Here is an 11,899-nt window from a genome sequence, read left to right as displayed (position 1 = left end):
AAAAATTTCATGAGTGCTCTTCAAAGAATATAAGATTGTGATTCTAAAGACACCTTGTTTTAAAATTCTGGTCGATCCAATGCTGAGGAAGTTAGTAATGTTTTTTTAGTGTGTTTTTTGAAAAATGTCACAATTTTAAGTACATACTTAGTATACAAAGTTCAAAGAATGTTTTTTGGAAAAATACATACGAAGTAAGAATAACTCTTTGCCTTTGGAATGCGGCTTAAAGAGTTTGAATTGGACATGTAATCACAGAGATATGGACTAAACACTTTTGCATGTTTTTTAGGGGGTGAAACCAAACTTATGCACGGGAGTGTACGTACAGCATTTTTTGCAATTTCGTAGAAGACCACTTGAGGGTATCAGAAATTATATCGGAATGCATTCACCATTATTTTACAATTTCTAAAAAAATGTTGTGTTATGATTCATTACGCAACTCAAAACAGTTTCATGACATATTGGCGTGATGAAAAACAGCCTGTAACGATGAGAAATTGCAAAAGTTGGTTTTAGTGACATGATGTCTTCAAAGATTTTTTTTATTGTTTTAGTAGTATCATTCTAACCATTACATTAATTTCTTATTTCTACGTGTTCTGTGTTATAAACACTATCATCCTAATTTGGCAGAACTAAATCAAGCATTTATTAACATTTTGTTAACAGCATATTACATTTCGTTTGCCGTAGCAGTTCAAATTTTTTACAGGGCATTCAACCTCAATGTGATTTTTGAAAGTTGATTTTTTATTCAGCATGCTAGTGCTCATGCATACTTAACTTCATCTGATCAATTTATTGGAACCCCTATCATCGTGACAACTTGTCTACTCGAAGGTTTTAAATGAAAAGCTGTTGGTTTATGAGAGAATATTGTAAGTTAACAAAGATTTTAGACATCCCTGAAGTAACTCAGATAAGTAAGATGTAAAAATATGTAAAAAAATACATCAGCTCTTAAAGGAATCCTTTCATACTTGGAGTTCTGGTAATTAACCTGAAGTGTACAATTTGACAGATAACTTTGGATTATTTTAACAATGTATGTTGGAAAATCAAAGTTTTTTAATCTTACAATCAAGCCTTCATGCCAAACACTGTCGAATGCATTAGCTATGGCTAGAAGAGCAAAACCAGTAGAATAGCCTTCAGATTTGTTGGAACGTCCATTTAGTGATTTTTACTAGCTTCCTAAGGAATCCTACCAAGAGATTCGTTTCAGATACTTTCAAGAATGCAACCTGGAATTGTTCTAAAGATAACCACTGAAGTTACTTCAGAGATTTCATCAGGAATTCCTTCAATATTTTTTGGATTTTTTTTAAGAAAGTCCTAAATTAATCAGGATTCAATAAATGATTCTACCATGGTTTTCTCAAAACTTTCACCAGACACCCGGTAAAACAAATTTAAGAATTCAATCAGTGTTTCTCGAGTGATTTTATTGCATTTCCCACAAAATTTATTGTCGTATGGTAGAAGCACCGGTTTTGGCCATACGCCAGTTGTTGCCATAGGGGATTATACACCATTTTGTATAGCCAATCAGCATGGAACCTTTTGTGTTCAGGAGATCACATTCGCATGGAAGAGCTACATTCATTTACTCGTCCAAATTGATTCAAAACATAAGAAAACCAATTCATTTTCCTTATAATTTTAACTCCCATACACCTAATTTGGCCAGGGCACTCCTAATTTGGCCGCTCTCATGAGAAATCAATGCGATTGGCCAATTTAGGAACGGGAGATAAATCTCTGGCCGAAACTGGTTCCGTTGGCCTATATTGACAAACGGGATTTTCAAAGCTCAGTTTTGATACTTTACACACATAATATGGATTAAAAGCTTACATTTGACATATTTGTAGTATAAATACGGCTTCCCATTTAATTTTTATTGACATTTTCTCTTAGGCTGGCCAAAATCGGTGCTTTTATCCTACAGGCTTTCTTTGAGATTTCAAGCAGAAATTTCTTGTAGAATACATTCAGGAATAAACTCCAAAGGATCCTTTTGAGATTTCTTCTGGAATTATTCCAGAAAATCTTTAAAAAAAACTTATATCTCTTAAAACTCAATAGATAGAGCTAAAGTACGTTCAACAAATATTCATGTAGTGCTATAACTTTGCCAAAGACATTATTGCTGTTTCATTTTTTTTGTAGTTAGGTGAATTCATCACAAAAATAACGCCGTCTCAAGAAGGGTCTATATATCCCGAAAAACTTCTATAAAGACATCATACCACCAAAATCAACATGTCGTGGCAAAACAATTTCGATCACGAATTCAGCCCTCAGGAAACACTGTGGATCGTGGGAAAATGGTTCGCGTTGCGCATTTTCCAGCCCCCACCTGCGAGATGTTCTAAGATGAACTAAACCGGCTGAGTGGGTTAATTTTCGGGGGATGCGTAAATATAGAGTACTGGGCGCAATTAGGTCGTCATAATATCAGTATAAATAGGGCGCATTTACGGGATGCGACCTGAGTATAATCTTAATCGGGAAAGCGCGACGAGGAAAAGCTCCCGCGAGCTACGCATAAGTCAGTGTGATGTGCCAGTGAAAAAGGAACCAGCAGCAGAAGCGTCCAAGAAGAATCGAAACAAGTGGAAACGCTCAGGGCTCGTTCCTGTTCCAAAAGGACTGTAAAGGAGAGATTTTTTGTGAAGCAACATTCGCCACATAGCTGTTAATCGGGGGAGAACATATAATACTGATTAGAATTAAAATGGTGCTGCTAGTGAAAAGTACGTGACGTGAAAGGACTGTTGTTTGAACAAACGAAGGACACTATTCTGATTGTGCTTGTGCTTTTACAGGAATTGTTCCCGTTCTATTGGTTCTAGCCGTTGTGCAGCGGTTAAATGCCCAGAGGGATTATTGCGACAAGTCGCTGTGCAGTAAGTGTTTTAAAACTGTGTTAAATATAGAAGGAGAAGACAAAGGACTGCCTTTGTATGAACTAAATATAGTTGAAAATAGTTCAATTGACGAATTAATCGAAGATTTTATGGCATTTTATATCCAGACATCCAACGTCATTGTAAGGATTTTTGAAGGAAAACTACTTAAAACTCGTCATTATTTCAACAGCATTGTGACTTATGAATTTTTCACTTATTTTCTGCAGTATGCATATTTATTCTAAGTCAAGAAAGACAATACTGTAATTTTTATAATTCTTTAGGAAAAATAGGGGAAGAGCACCAAATTAGACACGAATGCACCAAACGGTGTGAAGTGTAAAAAAAAAACAATTTTCGACCCAGCACTAGTTTTTTACCCATTCATACGATTTCGGCCTACTTTGTATGAAAATCCGAAAATTAACACAGAATTATTGTGGGTCGAAAATTAGTGCTTTTACCCTTTGGTTTCTATTGAAAATTCCCTTTTTTATTTCTAAGCCATTCTTTTCTGAATACTGAACAAAATAATGTACGCATTGGACAATTCCAACGAGTGCTCATCAGGATATTTCTCTGTTCAATACCCTGATAGTCCCAATTATTGTTATTCTTCAAGAGACCTTTCTTCGATTGATTTAGTCTAAATCGACTCTAGGCAGCTTTGTAGCCAACTGGTTACTTACGTTGATTTTGATTCTGATCATGTCCAAGTTACATTACAATTTTTCCATTATGAGATCCTCAATCTTATCAGCTCTCTTTTAAATTATTTAAGAGCTGACTGGAATACATATAAAACATATATCGATAGTAGTCCTAACGTTCAAATTTATTCGCAAACAAAATTTGACGGCGAAAATACTCTCGAAGCTTTAAATATTTCCATTGTTGAAGCAAGAGGCTTTGCAATAAGCAAATGTGAAGTAAAATCGAATGTCTTATTCGTTATCTATAATAAGACATATTGACCTCTTGACCAGCTTCAAAAGCAAATAAATGAAAATAAAACTTTTTAATTGAACTTTGGCTCTGAGCGTTTTTGGGAATTATCAAACATTTCGAAAAGCTTAAAAATCCAATTGGAAAAAAACGTTGAAAGAGGAATACAAAATGTCATTACAAAAACTTGCTATGCAATTTGAAAACACGCACAATTTGAATTTAGGACTCACTGGTCTAATTGAAAATCACGTTTCTCAAGATTTCGAAGAAGCCTCAATCAAGAGAATATTTTTGATCATTCTTGTGGGACTGATTTGGAAGAAGTTAAAGCTATTATTCAAACATTCAAAACTATAAAAGCCCATGCGGTGATCATATTTTTTACTTCCTCATCTGGAAACTTCCAGAAAGCAGATTATCATGTTCGATTTCCATATTTAACAAATATTTTCAGTTGGCGTATTTTTCTGACAAATAGGAAAGTTGTACCAATTTTAGAACCGGACAAAAATCCTTTTGAAGTTTATATACATTGACCTCAATCAGTAAACTTTTTGAAAAAGTTAACTTGAACAGAATAATGATTCACATAAACGAAAAATCAAGTTTTGTTAAGGCGAAGTAGGCCTTCATTGAAATTTGTACGCGTCGTTGATGATTGTTGCTAATTCATCTCACGATTTCTAATCAAAGAAAATCAGTATCAGCCTACTTTATGCATGTAAGCGCTTACAGTGATACTTTTTCAAGTCAATATAAACTATCAAGACTGAGTTTTATCACTTTGAAATGCAAGCTGAAAAGTCATCATTGTTGCCAAAACGAATGACGGGCTACTTAGCCTTAATGAACAGTTTGGTTTACTGCACTGAATTATGCAATGTCATAAGAATCATTGCGTAACAAATTTCAGTTGGGTAATATTTTTTTACGCAACGCCTCTTCATTACTCAATAATTTTGAGTTGCGCAATAAATAAATGTTAAGAAATTGCGGAATAATAATGAACGCATCTTGATATGATTTCTGGTACCCTTAATACCCTTCTTACGAAATTTCAGAAGAATATGTTGCTACCCCACTTTGATCCCCACAGATTAAAAAAAGCATTTTTGTTATGTTAAAAAAGACACGGACACCGTTGTTTTCAGCCATTTAGCTACACAGAATGTAACTTAACACTAGACAACGGACAATCATGCTCCAATGGCACAGCTGAGGAACATTCCTGACGAAAAGTTTCAACTGTTGTAGCGGGAATCGTGCCCACACACCATTACCCGATGCGCTCTAAACCTGACGACACTAACCGCACGGCCACGAAGCTCACCTGTAAAAATTCTGAACTGCTACGCAAGTTAAATGTAATATGCTGCCCATAACTGCATATTTATCACGTTCGAAATTTTTGTCAATTTCGAAATAATACCGTGGAGAGTCATCAAATGACAAACACTTTCGATTAACTTACTGAAATCTATGAGATTGTTCTAAAAAAAAATCAAAAAAAAATACCAAGTTGTTTTGTCACATTGGTACTGTAACCTCATAACAGTCACATTGATATTATACATTAGCCTCGTAATGAAGTAGCATGGACATTTCTATCAGAATTTTTTTTTCTGGATGTTCACCATATATGCGACATAAGTTGTACAAATTTTCAGCCTCAAATAAGCACTTTTAGGTTTTTGGATTTTTTTTAAATTAAAAATTTCTGCCCATACTACCATAAAATGACTACTTTTGTCGAATGTTACAAATATGTAGTTATGGGCAGTATGTTGTTAATAAAATTTCAAAAATAGCTTGATTTAGTTTCCCGGGTCAGGGCTGGTAGCAGTCAGAGAGCAAAATAATAGTGACTTTAGTGACCAAAATGATCAAAATAGTGACCAAAAAGTGACCTAACAGTGACTTCAAAACTAGAAGAATTAGTCATAAAATAGACCAGAAACGAACATACGTTCTATATCGATATTTAGGAATGCACATAGTGGGTAAATTTAAAATGTAGAGAACCACAGTAGTTATTGAAAATGTTTCTTAACATTTATCTGTGTAGGATAAAACTTGATTGCTCAAAAAGATGGTGCATTTCAGATTTAACTTCTTTCTAAAAAAAAGGATGAATTTCAGAACATTCTAAAAAAAAATCCTGGCCGGATCAAAAATTCAAAACAAGCAGAAAAATAGAAAGTCAGGTAAAATTTTGTGTCAGAATTTCTGTAAAATTAAAACTCTTTCTTCTTAACAAAAACACTTATTACACTAATATCTACATTTCAACTGAAAACAATTGTATCGTGAAACTCGTAACCTCAAGCTTTATATGTTCTATGCCCCTTAAAAAGGATACCGTACACCTCCGCTAATTTAAACGGTACCTCATACAAATCATCTGGATTTGTTTTAAATTTGAACTTAAAACCGTGTTTCGGGTTAGCCTTTTGGCTGTTTTGTCTTGATTCATTACATGAGCAAAATGACTTTTTAACCTTTTTTTATCTGAACGATGTCGGGAGTCAAATCAAAAAGTGATCAGATTAAAAGCGGTAGATTATGAACAAACTGTAAACGGTTGGAACCACATATGTGTTGCCCAAATCCATGAACATTTGACGATAGGGAATCCCCACTGATATTACTATTAATGAATCATTATTGTCTAACAATAGTGGCGATCACGTTCAATGGTGTGGGTAGTCTAGTGTAAATGTACACTCCCGTGCATAAGTTTGGGTTCACCCCCTTAAAAACATACAAAAGTATTCTGACTATATCTCTGTGATTACACGTCCAATTGAAACTCTTTAAGCCGCATTCGAAAGGCAAAGAGTTATTCTTACTTCGTATGTATTTTTCCGAAAACATTCTCTGAACTTTGTTTACTAAATTTTTACTTAAAGCTGTGACATTTTTCAAAAAACACTCTGAAAAATCATATTTAATTTCCTTAGCATTGGATCGACCAAAATTTTAAATCAAAGTGTCATTAGAATCGTAATCTTATGTTCTTTGAAGAGACCCCACGAAATTTTGGCGGAAAAATCTGGAAAGTAATCAAAATCAATGAAACAGTCACTCAAGTCATCGTGCAAATTTTTGGATTCACATGACGATGAAGTTTGTTTCAACTTTCGACTTGTCTGAGTTTAAATCAAACACGCAAATAGGGTAAGGAGGCTTAAGATGGATTACCTAAGGATAGATCACCCTTATTTTCCCATATACAAATCGAATTGACCTTTTTCTTCCTAGATGTGTAAAAACACACTACTAAGCTATGATAATAGGAGAATGAGAAGTCATTAAGGACATATGTCCTTGAGTTCCAAAATGGCCTCTAATATTGCACCTTACTTTCCACTCTCCCCTTCCACGCTTCTCACAGTGCTTTCGAGTGCGATCACAAAAAAAATGATTATTTGAAGTTACAATAGAGGTATATACAAGGAGAAAATGAAGTACTCAAAAGTGAGTTCATTCCTCTAAATTCCGGGGGTTCGTGCGTTAACCTATTTTTTTTTTGTTAATAGGGTAGAAGTTGTTTAAATTTGCAGTCATGCGAAAAAATACCTACTGGCTAAGTTCTTTTCACTCAATCGGCAGATCAAATAACTCAACTTCCAGTACAGTGCCACTTACTCAAATTTGAGGTAACGCACTAAGGTTTGGTTTTCGGGTTGTTTTGCTCTTTGCTCTCTGACAACAATAGAAGGAGCGAATGAAATAGGGAGAGAAAAATAACTCAAAACTAAGTTAAAAAATACTCAAATATGGGTTTTCCGTTTTCTCCGTGTATAGAGGTAGAATGTCGCTGGCGTCGCTGTCGGAACATCTTTTGCTGGCAGAGATAGGCGGGGCTAGACATTTCAACGCGATAATGTATGCAGTTTGACAGTTATGTACCCGACATGTTTCCAAGTTTTTGAACGCAAATACGTGCTGTTTGTTGTAAAATTCTACTCATTACCAAATCACTTCTTCTTCACGCAGCGTGTTGCTGTTTGCTGGCTTTTCTGCTCCCGTTCTAAGACTCACTTTTAATTGCATTTTGAAAATAGTTTTTGTTTACATTTGAACAATTTCTGACGGCTTTAATTTCTGTGTGTAGTGTGTTGTAACGGTTGCATGGATGATCCGATTAAATTAAATTAATTTCAGATAAAATTAATACATTTTACATATTATGTACAAATGGTTAATAGGGTTTTGTTCTACTTCGTCGTAAGCGCTATTATTCGTCGTATCAAACTTAAAATGTTCCACTACGGCGGACATTCCAATTTACCTGCAACATAGGTTCATTTTCCAAGTGTAATTTTGCGAAAGCTGTTTTGGCTTACTTACTTCGCCGGGCACTTATTTTAACTGTGGAAAACCTTCGTACTTCTTCACTGAAGGATTTCATTACAATCACTCGTCGTGAAGGTTCTATAATTCACAAAATTTAATGAAATTTCCTCAACGACCGCGTAAAATGTGAGAATGTAAACAAAGTTCAATCCGTCATACCGAGAAAAAAAGCTTGTGCGCATCAATGTGTGCGCGAAGCTCGGCGTAAAAAAACCGTTCCTTTGATAAATTAATATATTTCATCAGGCTGAACGAATATAGGGAGATGCCCGTAAATCTATATATTCTAGTGAAACATTTTATAATAGCGTTGATATGTTGTATTTTGACCACTCACTATATCAGAGTGAGCCATAAATTGTGAAACTGGAAACTGATTGCGACAGAAATGAAAACGATAAGATGAATTAAGAATACGGCAAGATGCAATTTCAATGCATTATTTCCAAAAAAAGACGATCAAGATTTATCAAAATCTTATTGTACAATGCGAAAGCCGTTTTGGGAAACATTTGCTTGGCATCGGTTTGTTTCAGCATCATTCACTGCAATACTGAAAAATTCTCACTGATCAAAGCTTAATACGATGGATACAAGCACATCACCCTACAACTGCGAAAGAGTCCTGTGTTTTCAAATGACTTGCCAATGGAGTTGGTCTTGTGATTTGAACTGGGAAATTTGTAGGAAAAAAAGTGACTCAGGGGGTCCAAAAAATATTGGTTACCCGACATAACAAATAAATAGGAAGGATATACGGGTTGGGTTGTGTTGATTCATAAGATTTGATATTAAATGGAAAGCTGGTATAATTCACAATTGCATTAATGTGATCTTTTTTAGCGGTTTAAGTGTCAGAAAAAAAAAATGCCTAATGCCTAATACGCTAACCGATTTTTTTATGGGGCAATGAAATTCACAAATTTTAAATGTCAAACTGAAATGAAATTTGTTGAAGTTCTAGGGAATATATGATTTCCGGAGGGAAAAGTGCAAGGAATTTTTGAAGAGTTTGATTTCGGAACGGTTTTCGTAATAGAATTTTCCTTGACTTTCCTGGTCATAAAGTTTCATCGTGACAGAATGTAAAATGGAACGAAGAATAGGATAGAAAGTTGACAGTTAATAACGGAGGAAGCGCTTATAAATCACTAAGCTGAGAAGCAGGTTTTATCCCAGCCAAGAAGAAGTAGATTTGGTCTTGTATAACCCCATTTTGGCTGTTCAAAGTTCCACACTGAAAAAAGGTTTTTGCTCTTATTTTTTCCTAATATCCATTTCGTGAACCAAGATTTCATACATACGGAATATTTGTACTTCACGCAATCTGATGATTCGGCAATTTTACAAAATATTCGTAAAATACACGTAGATGAGCGTTTTCTCAATTTTGCGTTTATCTAACGCTACTCACAATGGATGAAAATTGTTTAACATTACTAAGCTGATTTCTTAAATAACATCCTTTGTTGTTTTCGGCAGCAAAACAGTTTAGTAGACTCATTTAGCAGAAATCTTGTATTTTGTACTAGCCTACAGTATATTGTGTAATATACACAAACCCGTTTTGTCAAATGTAATAAAGCTCTAAAATTCGATATATCGAATCGATTTTGTGACTTGTTTAGCCTTTTCATTGAAGTGTCTTCTTTAAATCTCAGAATTACTTAAAAAATTATTCGTAAACACTACTAGCTGTAGTCGCATTACCATTGGTACTGAATAGAGCAGATGGTGAGGCTTGAGCCTGAGGATTAAAAGATCCCAATGAAGGGGGCTTGGTATTGTTGCTGGAGACCGAAAATACCTCTGCGTTTCCACAGCTACCATGGAATGGATATTAACTCAGTGGAATAGGATAAGGATCAGGGACTCATCTACAGTTGATGATCCACGCCTAATTGGATACTCAATCACCGATTGTGCTATTAAGATCGTGCATGCAGCGTAATTCAAGGACCAAACTCTACTCCGAACCCCATATTGGCTACTCAAAGTACCAAGTGATAAAACAATTATGTCGTTTAGAAAACACGAGGATTATAATTTTTCTTTCAATTTTGCTCAATCTTAATTTAACTAAACTAAGTTGGCAGTCAATGATTAAATATGTTTTTTTTTTTTTCATCTAGAAAACAACCAACCACACGTTGCATGCGGTAAAGGGGATAGTTACGGTCCATTCTGTCCGCCGAACCGAGAGCTCGTTCCACTGTCGGAGGAAGTCAAACGATACATCTTAGATTTGCACAACCAATTTCGTAGTACGGTAGCGCGAGGCGATGTCGTCGGATATTCACCAGCATCTCGTATGCCAACCTTGGTAAGTTTTTCGGAAGCTTTCGGGCACGTAATGAGGCAGCCTAATACACTGAATGTTTATCTATACAACAGGTATGGAACGACGAGCTGCAGAAGCTGGCAGAGTACAACGTGAAAACCTGTATCTACGGTCACGACTATTGTCGGAACACCCCGGAGTACCCGTTGGTCGGCCAGAACATTGCGGCCAATTCGTTCTACGGCATGGAAGTAACTCCACTGGATACGATGACTGAGCTGCTGTACAGCTGGTACGGAGAGTATGAAAATGGAAACATGGGTTTCATCAACTCCTATCCACTTTTGGGACAAGATCCTCCGTAAATATCAAACGAATAATGTCTGGGAGATGTCCTAATGACTTATTAACTTTATTACTTCTTCTCCTACACTGAACAGAAAAGATATCGGCCACTTCACGCAGATCATGATGGATAGAGCCGTATCGATCGGATGCGCCATGATACAGTACACCCAGAACGAACAGGGACACGACTGGGTGCACCAGAACTACGTATGTAACTACTCCAACTCGATTGCACGTGGACATCCGGTGTACATTTCCGGTCCAACTTGTTCCAAGTGCGAAACCGGATGCAGCCAGGTCTATCCGGGGTTGTGCAATATCGGCGAACAGGTCGAACCGACCAAGACGTAGTTTGTCTATGGAGTGTGGAATGTGGTTTGGGAGTTGCCGATCCGCGGAAATTCCTACAGCAATCATTATGTAAATAGGTTTCTTTTTCTAGCCCCGAACGAGATAGAAGAATGAATCAACTAATTTATTAGCTCATTCAAATGTATGCCCTAAGGACAATGATATAAATTATTTTCGTAGCAAAACGAGCAGAGTTGAAAAAAAAGGTTTTGTTTTTCATTCATCCAAAAGAAATCATACTATCAAATCATGTTCTGTATCCTCAATATTATTTTTCAGCGTCAGCGACACAACACTTATCGGATATCTTTTTCCGTCATGTTGAGGAGTTAATTTGCGTGTTTTTGTATTTGATTAAACACGTCCATTAACTCTGGTACATGATGATAAAAGCGAACAACAGGACCGGACTGCTGGTTTAATTTTCAGATGTGCTCAACGATCTTGAAAATAAAATTTCCATTTAGATTCAGAATCACGTTACAGTTTGTTCAAGAAGGATAACATAAAATATCACATCCTTGTTACTTTGCAAATTGGTATCGTTCTGTGTCTTTATAACAGCTGCTTGATAAAGTGCCTATCGTTTGGTCGTTTAGCATAATAACTGTTTTGCCGTTTACTTTTTCCTTTATTATGAACATTTTATATTCTATTAATATATAAGAAGAGCCCTCGACTTCAAACAACC

General features: G+C 35.7%; 1 protein-coding gene across 2 annotated transcripts; it reads left to right on the top strand.

Annotated features, from left to right (window-relative positions):
* Positions 1 to 2,491: 2,491 nt before the first annotated feature.
* On the top strand, positions 2,492 to 11,413 carry LOC5573074 (venom allergen 5). Of its 2 annotated transcripts, none has more exons than XM_021846452.1 (5): positions 2,492 to 2,765; positions 2,838 to 2,892; positions 10,361 to 10,551; positions 10,623 to 10,870; positions 10,950 to 11,413. In XM_021846452.1, the coding sequence occupies exons 2-5, from the start codon at positions 2,883 to 2,885 to the stop codon at positions 11,206 to 11,208; spliced, it is 708 nt and encodes a 235-aa protein (XP_021702144.1). In that variant the 5' UTR covers positions 2,492 to 2,765; positions 2,838 to 2,882; the 3' UTR covers positions 11,209 to 11,413. The 2 variants fall into 2 exon arrangements, with proteins under 2 accessions (XP_021702144.1, XP_001660703.2); XM_001660653.2 differs by having other exon boundaries at positions 2,838 to 2,918.
* Positions 11,414 to 11,899: the final 486 nt, after the last annotated feature.

This window comes from Aedes aegypti, chromosome 2 (genome assembly GCF_002204515.2).
Source record: "Aedes aegypti strain LVP_AGWG chromosome 2, AaegL5.0 Primary Assembly, whole genome shotgun sequence".
Lineage (NCBI taxonomy): Eukaryota > Metazoa > Arthropoda > Insecta > Diptera > Culicidae > Aedes > Aedes aegypti.
This window is presented reverse-complemented; position numbering and strand designations above follow the sequence as displayed.